The 17924-nt window shown below is 45.9% G+C and overlaps 1 protein-coding gene across 8 annotated transcripts in view; it reads right to left on the reverse strand.

The window, feature by feature from the left end:
• Positions 1-11618, reverse strand: part of ZDHHC9 (zinc finger DHHC-type palmitoyltransferase 9) — a 29290-nt gene extending 17672 nt beyond the window's left edge. For 2 of the 8 annotated variants that reach the window (XM_070604762.1, XM_070604757.1), the window contains exons 1-2: positions 11342-11556; positions 9477-9778 (exon numbers count right to left, since the gene is read on the reverse strand). In XM_070604762.1, coding sequence (XP_070460863.1) covers positions 9477-9643 — 167 coding nt within the window. In that variant the 5' untranslated portion in view covers positions 9644-9778; positions 11342-11556. Of the gene's footprint in view, positions 1-9476; positions 9779-10929; positions 10996-11341 lie in introns of all 8 variants that reach the window. The other 6 variants (XM_070604759.1, XM_070604764.1, XM_070604756.1 and 3 more) reach the window with 6 other exon arrangements.
• Positions 11619-17924: the final 6306 nt, after the last annotated feature.

The raw sequence follows: 17924 nt of genomic DNA on the forward strand, positions 1-17924 counted from the left end.
TACCCAAAACTAACATATGGTTCTGTATATAGTAGGAGCTCAACTAATACTTGATTGATGCCACATATAATCTACAGAAGACAGTCTCAAGGGACCTCCCCTACCCCAAGCCCACTCCCTCCTGTCAGCCTGCTGGAAGCCACATTTCCTCTGTGCCTCAGGAAAGGCTCATACCTGTTAAGGTCAGGGAAGCAACCGAGACTGGACTTGTAAGCACCACAGGTTGCTCTCACTCTGGGAATGTCAAGAGCTTTTCATACCCACTCATCTGGCATCAGGCCTGAGCTCAAGAAGGAGGAAGAAAAGATGAGGACCAATCATGAAGCAGGATCCCAGTGTCAGACAGAAGCTATGGCCAGCGTGCTTCAAGGCCAGTGAAAAGCTTCAGGGCTGCCAGCTGACTCTGCAACATGCATTCCTCTTCCCTCCTCAGTGAGCTCAGCTAGCAGGTGACTAGTGACCGTAAGCAAGGGAATAAGAAAACTGTATCACTCTAGCACTCCTTCCCAAACATCATGCTTGCTCCCACACTTTCCTCATAATTCACCTGGAAGGCCATTCCTCTTCCTCTCTGGAGATCCCAGCTCTACTCATCTTTCAGGTCCCGGAGACACCAATGCCATCATTGTCACCATCGCAACCACAATTCACTGAGCACTCACCAAATGCCAGGCACTGCACTAAGCTCTTTATATGCATTATCTCATCCAGTTCTCACACGAAATCTATGAAGTAGAATCTGTTATACCCATTTGATAGACAAAGAATCTGGGATTTAAAGAGGTCTTGCCTCCTCCAAAAGGTCTATCCTAAGCTGCAGTAATCTCTCTTCTCTACCCCTGTTGTCCTCACTGCCAGAACCTTGTATTCTTTCCCAGGTGATTTCACTATCTTGATCTCATCTCCCCCTACCGGACTTCAGAAGAGCAAGAACCCTGTCTTTGCGGAGTGGGAGTGCTTGGGTTTGAATTCTGGCTCCACCAGTTCCTAGCTGGGTGCCTTAGTCAACTTCAGTTTCCTTATCCGTGAAATGAGGATAATAGTACTTCATGGGGTCACTGTGTGGATCAAATGCATGAATATAAATAAAGTGCTTAGAACTGCACTTGACACACAGTAAACGCTAAGTAAATGTCAGCTATCAACATTATCATCATGGTTCTAAATCTCCCAGAGCCTAATACAAGTATGGGAACAAAGAAGCTTTCAACAAATTCTTGTTGAATTGAACTGAATTTCAAACCAAAGAAATGGGAATGTGAGATGACAGTTATCACGGACCTATCTTTATTCTCCTCCTGAGGCACATTTTCCCCTTCAACACGGAGATCTCTTGGAGGCAGACTATACATGGATGAGCAAGGACCAGAGGGGGAGCGGAGGAAAGGAAAGCAAAGGAAAAAAGGCTTACCTCGTCGGCATGGGGATTAAGCAAGCTGCTGTCCACTCGGAGCAAACATTTAACCCTGGGTTGTACAATAGCTGCAGTTTTGGAACAATCCCCACGAGACCCTCCCCAGCCTCCCTGCCCCACGTATAACCGCACGACAGGTGCGAACCAGCGGTAGTATCAGGCTAAAAGGTTTGTCATGGAGGTGAACACATGTAGTGAACTTGAAAAATGATTTCTGTGGCTTTTTGTTTGCTTGTCTGCTTGTTTTAAACATCTTTGGTCTTAGCTTGCTTTCGTATGATCTACTTCTTTCTCTTAAAAGCCAAGGGGGGGGGGAAATTTGGAGAACTGAAGGATCTGGCTAACAGATTTCAGGGTAATTAAGGTCCTTGCACCTCACTAGCTTGATTGTCCCCCTTTCCCATTGTTCTCCTTCACTGGTACAGAGAATCAAGAAGTGAATTCAGAAGCGAAAGTCACCTCCACTTATCAGGGACCCAAAGGACAGAGGAGAAACACAAGGCTCCATTTCAAGAACAAGCTAAGTAAAATTACCACGCTAACAGAAAACAGCCATCTCCCTAGCCACTGCCCATCTCTAAGATCTCTCTTGAAAACAATGAATTGATGTCTCCAGAACTCAAACTGCCCTGGGTGTACAGTCTCCAATCAAAAGGCTTAGAAAAATCAGAGCTATCTGATTGGCCACCAATGGGAATTTAAACTGTTTTATTACAGGGAAAAGATAGAGAGAGATTAGAACAACCACACACTCTCACACACACACACACAAATTAACGTTACTCTCATGTACAGAAGGACCGGATCTTAAACAAATCCCATTTCAACACCTGCTTGTTGACTGGACAAAGAGCAACTTAGATTTGAATTACACTACGCCATCAAGGATAAAGGTCTCTGTAGTCTCCACACAGACTATCTTCTGCACCTGCTAAAACAATCCACTCTGTATGTCAACAACTACACAACAGGCTCATTGTTTTCTTCTCCAGAGACGAGGCTACTGGCAGCCAGTTGTCACTAGTGAGTGGGTGTGTCTGGGAAGGCAGATGTGGGACCAGCAGGCCTTTCTACTCCAAGTAAGAGGAAACTTAGAAAGCCAACAGCTAAGAGTGTTGTGAACCACAATCCATCACGTCTGTCTTTAATTACGATCAAAAATACCCCCCTAGGATAGTCCCATAACTGCAGGAAGCTAGAGATCTGTCTCTGACAGGAATAAACGATATGAAGATTTGGCGTTAGTTCCAATATCAAGCTCAAAAGTCAGGAGTACACCCTCGAACATCACCAATTTGTCTTAGTGAAAGACTGGATCTGTCATCCACAAACACAAGGTAACAGAGCTTTCCTTTGTCTTTCAAGTACCAAGACGCCTTCTCCCTTCCAGGGGGTTAGAAATTGCTTTTCTTCCTTGTGAATTTTATAAATGCCACCATGTCCCCACTACGTCCTCATTTCTGCCACGTGAAGAGAGACCATCATTTTAAGCCATCCTCTACCAACCTCTTGACTGGCCTCAGGCTTCCATAGCTGGGCTAGACGATAGGACTCCCACATGTCCCATGGGCCACATGGTGGTACTGACCAGCAGTAACCAGCAGTGCCAGGCTGGGCTGGTGTGTCACGTCCCATCCCCCATCCCTAGCATGCCAGTTCATTGGAGGGACAATGATAATGACACAGACTTCAATTCACATGAAAAAACTCAAAAGAGACTCATGAGTGGACCTGGGAAGAACTTAGACAGATTCCATGGCAGGGCTATGCTTCACGGACTGGCAGTGTGGCTTTGTGTTCTATACAATACTCCCTAACAGCTTTCTTGCTATGCTTTTTGTTGTTATTCTTTCATAAGTGCAATAAATCAGCCAACAAGTATTTATGGGTCTAACAAAGGAAGAACTAGAGATATTGGAGTTAATTTTGTTGGGGAAAACAAAACATACATATGAAACAGCTAAAGAAAGATAAGCCCAATAATCAAGTATTAGGATGGTGATTCAGACTCCGAGGGCTGTAAGTGGTCAGAGAAGAGCTCTCTTGGGAAGCTGGTGGCTGCTTGAAACTGCTCCCATAGCGGCCATTAAGGGTGGCTTTAAGGAAGAGCTATGCTTGGAACAGCAGGAAGGGCCAAAGGACTAGAGTTCCACAATGCCCCTTGGTCCCACATAACAGAAATAAGCCTTTGCTATAAGTCCTCCCCGATATGGATGGTTGTCTGTCCTCTTACATACTACCTACCTCTAGAGCACAGTAAACCTGTAGAACCACCCACAAGACTGGTTCAAGGTTCTTCTGATAACACTCAGAGACTGCTGAGAGAGAAAAGGTTTCTTTGGACACTAATACCATAATTTAAAATCAGCCTCTAGATTTATTGCTATGTGAAGGTCAGAGGAAAATGCACAACCCTGTTTTGCTTCAGTAGCAAAAGAGAAAATTAACCAAAGAGGAACATTTTCAACGCCGAGGTGATGAGCCATCCTCTCACAGAGGAGGGCCAAAAATCTCTATCCAGCAAACCTGCGAAGTAGTTGCCAAATATCAGTTACAATAACAAATTTCACATTCCAATTATAACATATAACAAATTTCAACTATAACATACCCCTGCTCAAGAACTTAGAACAATTCCCCGCTGCCTTCTATAGGAGGCCTCAAACTCTACAGGCCAGTATTCCAAGGCCCTCCATTAACTGGCCTTATCTACTCATCATCATAACGTTCTTGCCTTCTCATTGTTCCATTCAAGAATCATCCCCCTAATTACCCTGAATTCACCAGCTTCTTGCTATTGTGAGAAGCATAAGGTGCCTCTTTTGTTCTTAAACACAATACCAGCTCTGGCATCTCTGAGGAGGAAGATTTAGGAAGTCTCTTCTCTCCCTCGATAAACATCTCAACTGATGTCAGCATGCTGGGGGACATCCCTGCTTTTTGTGCTTGCTTTTCCCAAAATAGAAGATCACTACCCTCAATTAAGACTCATTCTCAAAAGAAAGGGGATGCAGTCAGTGGAGATTGACAGCATGAAATTCATTACCACAAAAGGTAGTAGAGGCTGAAAATATACAGATAAATTCAGAATGACAGAATCGTAAAAGAACTGTTAAAGGAAAGCACACTGTTCAGGACATAACCCAACCCTCCTCCGGGGAACGTGCTTTATCAGGAAGCTGAGCTTAGCTAAGCACTGTAACAGATTGATAAAGAGGCAACTATGCCTTTCTAAAACTGTCATTTGGTTGGCCAAGTCACAGACAGAATCTCGGGCTGGATAAAGCACAAGGCTGAACCTCCACAGAGCAATTCTCCGGAGAATGCTCTCTTGGTTAGAGATCACGATAAAGTCACTTGTTCCTCTTCCCAATCTCACTTACGGAACTTCAGGAACCTGGACCTTGTCACTATAGCCACGGATTTTCTGCCATGTCAGAGTTTGCCTTTGGTCTAGATAGCCCTGTGTCTCCTCAAATCTGGTAACCTTGTGTTGTCAGAGTGCCTTTTCTCTTTCATCTGTCCACAGGGTGCCCCTTTCATCAGGACCACCCACAGAGTAACAAGGTAGGGAGCACACACTGCTTAATGTTTTTCTGAGTGTCCTCATCCTGGCAGCAGGGAGTAGGAGTGACCACAGAGGCAATGATCCCTCATAACTCACACAGCTTACTTTCTAGCTTCACGTTTAGAGATGGGCTTCCCTGTTCCCGCAAGGCTAGCGGAATGCCATCAGTTTTTCACAAATACGCCTTTGTTTCCTAGTAGCATGAACTGGGGAGGCCCAAATAACCTAGACGCCAGTAGGTAATACAAACACTAGCTAGCAAGAACCCAGAATATGCTAGTCTAGCATTCGGCACTATGCACTGCTTTAGTAATCTGAATGTCTTCAGGATTCCATATTCAAAAGGTAACAATGAGACGAAAGGTAGTATCATATGGAGGCACTAGCTGGCCAACCGATCCTGATGAAGTAACCTCACTTCTCTGGGCCTGGTTTCCACACCTGCAAAAGGATGGCGATAGTCTCCAGCTCTACCATACTATGATTCTGTGAGTCAAGACTATCACCTCACATTTTAAGTGCATCCAGAATGTATTAATTCAGCAACATTTATTGATCACCTACTCTATGTAAGGCCTGGCGGAGGGCACTGTGGGGGCCACACAGACGTAGGAGATAGTCCTTGCCATTGAAAGAGCTCAAGGTGTAAGAACCATAGAATTCAGAAATATAAGAAATGTCATATGACTATGTGTTAAATGAGTGATATGTACAATTAGTCCTATGACTGCAGAAATTACTGGAAAGGTTTCATGAAAGAAGATTCAAGAAGGGACTTGAAAGAGAGGTAGAATTTGGATAGGCTAGAAGTGGGACAATTACTAAGCAGTACAAAGCTTTCTTCAGCTCATCCAACTCAATGACTCCTCTGTACATCAAAAGCACCCATGAGGGTCAGTTCACCAGGGTCTGTAGTGCCTGGAGACGATTTCCTCTATAGACAGCACAGTGAGGCATATGCCTCACACAGCAAACTGCTGATCACAGCACCAAACTGCTTCTAATTCAGGGGTCAAGAGGTACACAGTCATTCTTGCCACAAGAGAAGTCTGGGGACCTTGACCCCACTAGTGATCTGGTCACAAATTTAAAAGAGACAGCTAGGAAGCCAATTCCAGAAGACAGTGCACTTGGTCCTTTTCCCAAGCTTGATCAGGAAGTTGAGTTTAACTAAATACCACAATAGCCTTTCAGTAGCTGGACAGCTCACAGGTTGTCAGTGTCATTCTGCTATAGTGTCTGGACATTCCCTGCCAAGGTAGCTATGTTTTCATCACACAAGCTGGACAGGGTTTGAGCAGAAAGGACTAAGAATGGTTCAAGTGCTCAAAGCTGAAACTGGCATACACACTCACATTTCCTAAATATCTCACCCTAAGAATAAATTAGGAAATCTGTTTTTTTTAGCACTGTACAATTCTCACTCTGCTTTTAAATTCAAATGTATTTATCATAGATATAATTACATTTAAATGCATAAATACATTTAAATACAGCTACCTACTGGTAATCTTCTATCCTCTCCTTTTCTGTGTTTAATTGAATCTTCCAGACAGACACAAGAGTTATACAGAATTTCAGACTCTTGGAGTTGCAAGAGGCTTAGTGATAATCTAGCCCAATTTCCCATCCCGGGCAGGAATCCACTGTGACAGCAGCCCTGACATGGCCACCCAGCCTCTTTGGAAACACTTCTAACAATACAGAGCTAACTAGCTCCTGGATGGACAATGTTTTTTCATTTTATGTATTCAACCTACTGTCTGTCCACTGAAAATTACAGGTCCCTCTTTTGAGAAGTCTAAATGTGTAGAGGCAAAATCCAAAAATAAAGAGATGTTCACTGGCACTACTAACACTGCATGCGTTCCATCAAGGGGCACCCACAGGCCTGACCAGATTTCTCACGCCATCTGGCCAACCCAGGGCTGTGCCACGAGCAGCTATAAATCAACTCGCGCTTGTTCCTAAGCACCTGCTGCAAGCAGGACCCTGTAACTAAAGGGCAGGACCAGACGTGCCTCAAGATCTAGACTCTCTTCCCCAGGGCAAAAATGCAGCAGCCAGAGGATGCGGAGTCTATGCTCCTGGACAATCTGAGGATGAAAATAGACAGCCCTTTATCATTGGGGGTTCAGAGCCTCTCACCTGCCTGAAGGCAGGGGGCTAGATCAGCTGATTTCTTGAGATCTTCCTAGTTCTAATACCAACGAGGAAGCCCATATTCTGTCCCCCACACCCGACCCGCCACTGTGTGGTTGGCAGTAAATTATATACTTCCAAAAGAGATAGACCAGAAAGAGACTTCACTCCTCAGAGGCATGCTGGTGTCCTTCGGACAGCCTGTCATTGGCTAGGCACAAGGCAGCCACCACCTAGACTATCTGTGTGTCTATATATCACACACACACACACACACACATACGCACATTCACAAACATAGATTCCACCATTCTCAGTAAAAAGGATTCATCGCCAGGGTCCTCTCCCCTTCGGTCAGATTTATACTTCTCCATTCCACTCCTCAGCTAGCACATTTACTTCCTTCTCCCCTCCCCCTCTCCTTTCTCCCTCCCCGAGTCCTACCCTCAAAAATATTTACTCTATTGCACAGATAACTGGAACTCCAGGCAGTTTGCAAACAACTTCACCCTTCATATCTGAGGGCAAAGCTCAAGAAATAACTTGGGAAAAAAGTCATCTTGGTAGAAAACTCAACCTGCCTCTGTCGAACAGTAACTGGGCTAATTATAAGGTTCATCCCACAGGCAGTTTTCTTCAGAGGCCCTTGGGGCCTAGTGGAACAGATCCAAATCAGACTCTGTCTGGCTCCCAGGTACAAAAATGGCCAAACGCCAAGAGCTCCAAATTTCAAGTTCCCCCAGCCAGTCAAACCAGAGGTTTTCTGGGCCCAGAATTACCAGCTCACCCAGGGCCTGGAAACAAATTTCATCTCTGTTTTGAATGGTTCCAACCACAAAAATGTAACCCCGAGGTGGAGGGTGGGGGGTAGCAAAAAGAGCAAGTGATTCAGCAGGGGGAGGAAGGAAAGAGAGGGAGAATGATAGAGAGCAGAGTTCGGCTCCGCACTTCCAAAAAGAAGACAGGCAGGAAGAAAGCAAGGAAAATTTGGAGACAAGGATGAGGAGAGGGGAAAAAATGTTTTACTGTTAACGCGTATGCCTGCCTGACCGCACACGCTCACTCGAGGCACACACAAGCACAGAGACACAAACACACACTCTGGCGTGAAACTCACACTGGAAAGCAGCTAAGAAGACATCATCAACCTGCCTGACTTTGCCAAGTACTTCACAAAGTCGGCAGGCAGCAGCAGCAAAAGTGCCTGTGACCTTACTTTCCTACCCCTGTCGTAAACTGGGGCCCCCCTTCCCTCTGCTGTTGCTCAAGCCAGCTGCCACCATGATAAAGTCTGGCAAAGCAGCCCGAAAAATCACTCTTGATGCGCTGGGAAAGCCTGAAGCCCTTAGAGAAGGACAAAAATGAGCCACAAGAGACCAGAGCTCACTTTAATTACCCACAAAGGCTGGCCGAGGAGCCCCCTCCTCCCTCCCATGGCCACGTCCCAGCACGGGAGCTCCATTTTCAGGTCACTCGAGTACATGAACTATAGTAGGTTCCCACCAGGCATGGCTTGTAGTCCACACACACACCTCTTGGCTCCTCAAGGCCCTCCTCATAATAATCCCAAACCAATTAGCATTGCTCCCATCCCTAGAGTGTACAGCATTCTCAACACACCCAGTAGACATGCTGCAGTAGCCTAGAACCCAAAAGTGGCCACCTCCCTAGAGCGGTGACTTACACAGACTTCAAACAGTGGCTCTAGTACGAGCTATTATGTCACAGGAAAAAAGAAGTCCAAGGCTGGTCTGAGGCACACACAGAATAAAGAGTTGTTTATGCTGAGTGATTTTGAGTGAAAGAAAGAGCAACTCACATTTAATAAGTACATATGCGCCATGCACACAGCTAGTTTGTGGCACAGCTAAGGCTGGAACCAACCTGCAGGTTCCCAATTGAGTTGGCTTTTCAATCTAACAGCTAGCTGAGGGCAGAGCCCTAAGGAAATAGGATCCAGAATAAGAGAATGAGTATTGTAGGGTGGAGTTACGACCACGAGGGGTGCCCCTAGGCTGGGTGGGTGGGGAAGAGGCAGTCTGTCACTAAGCACCTAAGGAGACCACTGAAAAGGGGGATGAGTAAGAAAGACAAACTCCTTTATTCCCCAAGTGTGCCAGGGGTAGCCCCAAATCAGTGCTATAAAATTGGTATCAAAGGTTTAGGTCTCTTAGGAAGCACGTACTCTGCTATAAGCACAAAGCAATGAATTCAGTTTGCATGATCTACAGACATTGCTCAAGAGGACAGTGACAGCCATCCAAGGACCATCCACAAACTCCCCAGAAAGAAGGTTCTTCCCCTGGACCCAAAGTAACCGTAATCAGGCAACTCTACTCAATGGAAACTCACTCAAAGGCGAAGAAGAGTGTACACGTCCCCAGGATGAGGAAGAGCGTCAAATAGAAGATGCCCTTTTGCCGGGCCATCATGACACGGCCATCACAGCAGAAGGTGTTCCTTCCTGGGAGTTTCTCCCACTTCCGGGTCACCTTCTTTCGCACCACCATCACAGACATGATTGGAATTCCTGGTCCAAAATGGGCTTTGTGATTACAAGAGAGAAGAAACAGAAGCTGAGCCCAGCTTTGAAATCACGTTGCCTGCTATCGCTGCAGCTGGGTCAAACATCATCAAAAGTCCAATTTCTAGCCCTATGAAAAAGCACAAAAAGAGAAAAATGAGGCAGGAACAAGAAAATGCAGTTCAATCCTCCTTTCCCAGAGGCAGAACGACGAGCACTGCCTGAAGGGGTGGGGGTGGGGAAGTGGGAAAAGTTTACTTCCAATCCCTGTTTGTACTCTAAAAGGAGAAAAGGTTAAAGGTTCTCAAAAAAACAAGGGGGCTAGTATAACTTCTTAAATACACCCCTATGCTTCCAATGATCATCATAGAACCTCGGAACTAGAAGGGCAGTAGCCCTAATTACTTCATTTGGAAACAAAGTGAAAACCAGAGAGAGGAAATAATTTACCCAGGGTTACCCAGCCACAAAGCTAAGCCAAGAAAACACGTCTGCTGACTTTCAGTCCAGGGCGCTTTCCACTCTACCACACTGTTCTGTAATCATCATTAAGAGAACTCTAAAAATAATAGTAGAGTTTCTGTCCTTAAAGAGCCGTTCCCTCCCCTCCTCCACTTCTTCACCTTCTTTCTTCAATTCGCCTCTCAAATGAAATATGAATCACACCAGGGACCGAGTCCTCCTCTGGCAGGGCTAGGAGGTTCTGGACACTCCGTACGCATGCCCAGGTTGTATTTACCCAAAACAGAATTCCCCTAATCAAACCCTCTGTAATTTCCTGAGTCCGAGAAATGACCCAATCTTGCTGGTGGAGCCTAACATTTGTGGGAATCCTAATGAAACCACATCACAGACCTGTAGGTGAAAGGCTGATTAAGCAGGAGAGGTTCTGGAAGTGGAGGGGGGGGGAGGAGATGGCAGCAGTCAAGAAAAGTCATAAAGGTGCTTTCTGGGACATTTCATAAGTACCATCTTTACTAAGCATCCTGAATCCCCAGGCCCAGCCTTTCTCAGCCACTGTCACCCTTCTCCTCCTCTCAGGTGTGGTGCTGCGGCCTCTATTTACTGACACCACATGCCCCACGCTGGCAAGAATGAGGCGGAAGCCTGCAGCCCATCTGACTGATGAGAAACAACCCAGTCGAAATCAATACTGGGCTGGAGGGAGCAAGGGTCCAAATAGAGCCCAGGAGATGAGCGGGGAAAGGAGAAGGTGGAAGGCTTGGGGAAAGGGAGCGGGCACCAGAGGTGCAAAGAACACTTCCTTTGTGTAAAACTAACCTGGAAAACAATCTCCTCCTGATAAACCAGCCTGGCGGGAGAACAGACCAGGAAGGGGAGCCAGGCCTGGGAGAACAAAGATCAAAATCCGTCGAGAAACAGCGACCGGCCCACCAGCCGGGGACCCGAGGCCCGAGTCCCCGGCCAGGCGGCGGGCGCGGCCTCGGGAGACCCGCCCTGCCTCCGCCACGCCGCGGACCACCGCCCCAGGCAGGTCGGGACGCGCGCCACCTCCACACGCTCGTACACACTCACACACGCCCTGCCACGTGTAGTCACCCCCGGCCAGGGGCTCGGCAGCTGCCGAGTTGAGAAGGGCAGTGCCAACGTTCGTCCGTCCCGGTGCAGCGGAGGGGCTGGCAGCCCAGCAGGCGGCCGAGCCCAGGAGACCCCCACCCCCACCCCTTGTTACCTGAACCCGGGAGACCGAACTGGGCCGGGAACTGAGCGCAGGAAGTGGACTGTCCCGGGGGACCGCGTTGGCCGTCAGAGGTGGCCGCGACTTCTCCTACCCAGCCCGGAGGCTGCCTCCTCCTGACAGGGGCCCCCAATGGTCGGGGCCCTAAACCAGCTGTGGCAACCGCCCACCGCTGGCCGAATGGAACGCTCCTCACGTCACCAGGTCGTTCCAGTAGTTGCTCGCCCTCCATTGGCTGATCGGCCTCGGTGCCTCCGCCCCTGCCACCCCTGCCTCGAACTACCATTGGCTACCCCGAACGCCACTCGACTATGCCTCCGCCCCCTCCCCCACCCATCTCCCGGCTTCGTGCCCACCTGCCAAGCCTCTGCCAACCTCCCTTTGGGGTTCGAGCCCCAATATGTGAAGCGTCGCCTTCTATTAATATAGTTACGCAGAGAAGGCGGTGAACGGTAGTGCCAATGGGACAAGGAGGGACGGGGGACCAGCCTCCCCCCACAGACAGTGACACGCTGGAGCAACACTGGCTCACAGATCCGGGTGCTCACCCAAAACCAGGTCCGCCCTGGGCCTCTCCAGCCCTACTTTCATGGAATCAACCGCGACTCGGCATTTTACTCTTTATCCGCATGGAAACAAGTCCTCTGCCTCGCAAGTCCCATTCACTAGTTAGGGACACCCCCACCCCCTAGTCATCCTGGCCTGCATCTCTAAGGCTTTCAGAACAAAACAAACATAAAAAGGAACTTGAAAGGGATGACTGTCCCTAAGAACATAGAAGCGTTTTGCAGTGCCGAAAACAAATAATTGACAGTGACGAAGTTAGAGAAACTCTATACTGACAGGACCCAAATTCTTTCAGGTAGGTAATGAAGTAAAGATTGCCAGAAAAAGGTGGTAAATTACTATAAGCTTTGGAGATCTTATGATAATGGCAGGGAACGGGGAGAGGGATCCGAGGCAAAATTCCGACCCACCAACCACGTTGATTCTTTCTGTCACCCCCCTCTGCGGTTTGCCACAATGAGCCACTGCTACTGACCTGAGTGAGTCGCATTCTTTAGAAGTTAAAGATTGTGAGTGGGGAATACCGTTGAGAACCACAGTATTAGTATTATATGGCGGACTTTAAAAGGCAGTGGGTCTGTTTCCACTCGTATGGCTCTCGGCTTCCAAATATAAGGGAAAATATGAGAAAGGGCTAAATGAAGGTGACCTCTCCTTACCTGTCACACTTTTGGGGAGAGTGTCTAGTTTGCCAGCTATTTTCCTGAGCTTAAATAAAGTTTCCTAGGGCGAGGGTATTTGCAATTAATACACAAGAGACAGCCAAAACTCTTCCCAAGGTATTTTTTTGTGTTAGTCGAAGGACCACGGACATGGTCAAGAACTATTTCTCCTTTATGGTATCTGGGTCCCACATGATATGAAACAAAAAGCTACCTAATGATAATTAAATTTGACATTTCGTAGCACCTTTCAGTCAAAAATTTAAAAGGATTTAAAAAACACTAGGTAACTCTCTTATGAGAGAGATGTATTATAATTAATTTGTCGGGGAACGTATGTCTTTATAAAGCTTCTATTGTTCCTTAGCACTCATGCTGATTATAATCATCAGTTTATAAGGAGTGTGATCAACATCATTGCCTCCAATTCTCCCCTTTGAATTCTGGAGGATGCTGGTATTGCACACATTTGATATGGAAGGGAGAGGAACTTCCTTCAGCTCCATCAGACCCCTGGATTCCCAAGCACCAGATGCCCTTAGGAATAGCATGGTCATCCCAGCTGCCATCGTCCTGACTGTAGAGCAGTCAAAAACAAACCTCTGAAGCATCCAAACATATTTTGTCCATACCTCGGGTACAGGTGAAGCCCGGGGACTTCTGGAAGCTATGTGTCACGGCCACACATTCCTGAATTCTGCCCCTCCCTGCTCTGGGTCACATTCCCTCTGAGATTAAGTGGCTGTATAGGTCAGGCTTGTTTTATCACGGTCTGTTATTATGTGTGCTCACCACCAAAAGAAAAATAAGGAAAATTGATACAGATAAACATTCCATAGCACTTCCGTCTATGAAATTACATCATTTTATATAACCCTAAAAATCTTAATATCTACACACAACTAAATTGTGAGTGTAAACTAAGATTGTTTTTTCTTTTCTTTTCTTTTCTCTTCTCTTTGCAACAAACCTGCCAGACTTTCTGTATCAAATCAGTGTTGGCTCCTTTGAAGGGGAGTTAGTCACACGGTGACCACTAGAAACACCGCTGGAATCAAAGTATAGGCTTTCACTGTGTGGTGGCAGACATTCTGGTGTGCTTGTTAACTTATCTCCATGTGTATGGCTCCTGTGTGAGTGTGTGCTTGTAGGTGTGTAGGTGTAAAGTGCTGCCTGGAGGGCCTCAGATCCTGAGTACCACCACTGAGTTACAGCTTGCCGGCTAGTGTTGCTGCAGATATCTCTTCTGCAACCACCCAGAGACCCATTCAGTACTGCAGGCAAGAGCAGAACCCCCAAATCAGCCCCCATCCTGCATTCGAGCTCCCGATGGCCCCTTTTCTCTCTACGTTCTCTAGCCTCAACCCTCTCATGTCCCCTTGCCCTCCTCCCACACACACGTGTCCCTTCCCACCCCATCTACCTGACCTGTACTCCTCTCCCAACTTTCTGGCTATAAATAAATATATATATGTAGAATGAATTTGATGAGCAAAAGAAAGAACCATGGGACACCCTGCCTACACATGACCAACTAGTATTCTTAAACAACAGCTGTTTCCCTGAGGCCTGGGCTGCTTATCACTGACATAGAAGAGGCAGGGTGGTAAGTATAGTAGAAAGCACAAAAGCTTTGTGGCCAGACAGATGTAGGTTCAAATCCTGGCTTTGCTACTTAGCAGTTTATGTAAAATTCTGCAAGTGATTTATCCTTTGTGAGCCTGTTTCTTCATCTGTATATGGAGCTAATGCCTACTTCATAGAGTTATAATGGGCATTAGAGAGAATGTGTGCTAAATGTGTGGCATAAAGGAGAAATGCAATCAATGCTGTATGTTATGATGATGTCTATATACAACTGCTCTCTCCCGCCTCCCTCCCTTATCTACACTGCCGACTGGGGGCAGAGAGGTAAGCAGATTCATCCTTCACTTTGTTGAACCCATGTCATTCATGTGTCACTATGTTTTCATAGCTTCTAAATTTGTCACTGAAGTTAATCCTTATCTGGCTGCCTGCTTGGTTTCCCAGTCCCTGGGGCCCCCCAGTCCCTGGTCGGGAAAAGCTTGGCCAGTAATCTTGCTCTAGTCAAATGGCTGTTCTCTGGCACCGTCATCTCAAGTGAATCCTCAACGTTGCCACCACATTATTTGTTTCAAGAGGTGAGAGACCAATGGAATCTTTTTCCTTACATACCTCCTGTGTTCACAGCACTGTCCTGGATTGTTGGCTCCTGTCAGAGACTGAGAAGCACCTTTCTGGTGCCACTGCCCAATAAATACAGAAAGCCCAGTAAAAACTGCCTGGGGTGGAGAGAAAGATGACATCACAATGCAAGTGCACTGCTCAACCCAAGCCTCTGTTTCTGCTTCTGATGCCGGTCTGCTCCCGCTGGTTCTTGATTTTGTTTCATCTCTAGACTGTGGATTTCTGACTCCGCCCAGAATGGTTTTAGGTGCTGTGCTCAAGCCCTCAGCTCTAGCCCCAAGACTACCCTCTCACTAAACAGGAGTCATAATAACATCAATGGAGACCGTTTATGGAGGACCTCCTCCGAGCCGGGGATCGTGCCAGGTGCTTTACATAGATTAGGTTCCTAGAGTATGGTCTAAAATTGATGTCCAAGTGAGAGCATCTGACACTGACCCAGCACAGCCCTCGTCTCTGACTCTGCCCAGCCCTCTCATTCCAGGAGATGACTCAAGGGATTGTGTAGTCCAAAAGTATAAACTAGTTGATCAGTCAATCATTAAGTATGTATTGAGCGCCCATGGTTTGTCCAGCCTGTACTAGGCACTATGGGAAATACCAAAGAAGTATATGACATAATCCCAAGCTATACGGAACTTAAAATATTCTAAGGGAGAAAAGACCAGCTCATGTGAAGTCATGAAAGATGAATAAAAATCAGTGCAGAGTCCCGTTCTCAACTATGCACAGCAGGGTCCCCAACCCTTTAGAGAGAGCTTGCCTCAAAAGATTGCACCCTCAGGGCTGGCCCCGTGGCCGAGCGGTTGGGTTCGCGCGCTCCGCTGCAGGCGGCCCAGTGTTTCGTTGGTTCGAATCCTGGGCGTGGACATGGCACTGCTCGTCAGGCCACGCTGAGGCGGCGTCCCACATGCGACAACTAGAAGGACCCACAACGAAGAATATACAACTATGTACCAGCGGGCTTTGGGGAGAAAAAAGGAAAAAATAAAATCTTTAAAAAAAAAAAAAAAAAAAGATTGTACCCTCTCAAATACTGTTGGTAGAAGAGTAGATTGGCAAAGTCTTTTAGTAGGGCTATTTGGTAGTATCTCTTAATGTGTTTACATTACATAACTATCGATCCAACAATCCTACTTCTATCTAGAAATACTAGCACAAATGCTCAAAGATCTATGTTCAAAGATGTTCACTATAGCATTGCTTATCATTGAAAAAGTTAGCAAACAAAAAGCCCTTTAATTATTGCACAGCCATATAGTGGAGTACCATGCAGCTATTAAAAATAATGAGATACAGCATATATACAGAAAAGAGCAGGCCATCGCCTTTCTGCCTGTGTGAATATTTCAATAAAAATTTTACATTAAAAAATTAAGTATCTATGTACTAACATGTAAGTATGCCCGATATATATTAAGTTTAAAAAACAAGTGTCTTGGGGCCGGCCCGGTGGCGCAGCAGTTAAGTTCACACGTTCCACTTCTCGGCGGCCTGGGGTCGGTTCGGATCCCTGGTGCGGACATGGCACCGCTTGGCAAACACCATGCTGTGGTAGGCGTCCCACATATAAAGTAGAGGAAGATGGGCACGGATGTTAGCTCAGGGCCAGTCTTCCTGAGCGAAAAGAGGAGGATTGGCAGTAGTTAGCTCAGGGCTAATCTTCCTCCAAAAAACAAAAAACAAAAACAAAAAAACAAGTGTCTAGGGGCCGGCCCCATGACCTAGTGGTTAAGTTCAGGCGCGCTTCGGCAGCCCAGGGTTTCGCGGGTTCAGATCCAGGGCGTGGACATGGCACTGCCCATCAGGCCATGCTGAGGCGGCATCCCACATAGCACAACCAGAGGCACTCACAACTAGAGTGTACAACTGTGTACTGGGGGGCTTTAGGGAGAAGAAAAAAAGATTGGCAACAGTTGTTAGCTCAGGTACCAATCTTAAAAAAATAGTGTCTAAACGTTTATAAAATTCAGCTTTTATGAAATAAGAAAACTAATTTTGTGTATGTGTATGATTTTATAAATACATATTTTAAAAGACTGGAAGGATATTTAGCAAACAGTGGTTACCTCTGGGGTTGAGGGTGATGAACAAAATTTTTAACTTTATACACTTCTTTATTGTCTGAATTAGTTACAAGTAGCATTATTCATTTTAGGACTTAAAAAATAAAGATTTTAAAAATTATCATAAGAATCTATACCTCTTGTTCAGTATTGCAGGATGACCACACGCATTTATCTCCTCTCCCTCCTAAGACACCATTAGAATTATAGTAAAGGGACTAAAAAAGTATAAGCCCACAAGAAAGAAGAGAAGAGGGACATCAGATGACAATGTATTTCACAAATGTCTGGAAGATAGAAATTGGAGGAAAGGGTGTTGACTGAACATGCAAAAACTAAGGCTGATATTGAATCTGACCAGCCCAGAAAAATGCCGTAGAGAACATAGAAGGAGGATTCCAGGAAAAAGGGAAGTCAGCAAAAGAGATTAAGAGCTAGGAAAATTGAGGATACAATAAAGGCAAAGAATGCGAGAAACAAACCAAAAAAGGCAATAAAGAAATGCCAGGAAAAACAAAAGCTGTATAAGAAGTCCATGAATCAAGTATGAAGAATTGGTTCTAGTTAGCACAGGAAGTGGGCCTCAGGAATAGAATTTTTTCTGAAAAATAGACAAAATGAGAAAGAAGCTGGAAGATAGCAGAAATATGGTAAAGAAGGCATATATTTAGTCTGCCCACAGTAAAAATTTAAAAAGGCAATCAAAAACACAAGGAAAATACGCAGCTGTTCAAAACTGCCATTTTCCAATAATGAAGGCAACTAGAACATGGAATGATATAGAGCAATTGATAGAGGTTGTAACATTAGAACTATAAACAAAAAAATATAATTGAGGCCCATCCCTTGGCTTGACACCAAAAAATATTTATATAATTATAATAATGTAAACACTGTGTTTATTAATTTTCAACTTTTGGAATCCAACCTAGAGACAAATCACAGGAAACTTAACTATGATTACAAAGTATAAAGTAAATGTTAACAAACAAAGTCAAATCATAGCGTACAGAAATTGGAAAGCAGACAAAGTCAGGTGAGGTGGAAGGATGTGTAGAGGCACTAATATTCTAA

The sequence above is a fragment of the Equus przewalskii genome, chromosome X, assembly GCF_037783145.1.
Source record: "Equus przewalskii isolate Varuska chromosome X, EquPr2, whole genome shotgun sequence".
NCBI lineage: Eukaryota > Metazoa > Chordata > Mammalia > Perissodactyla > Equidae > Equus > Equus przewalskii.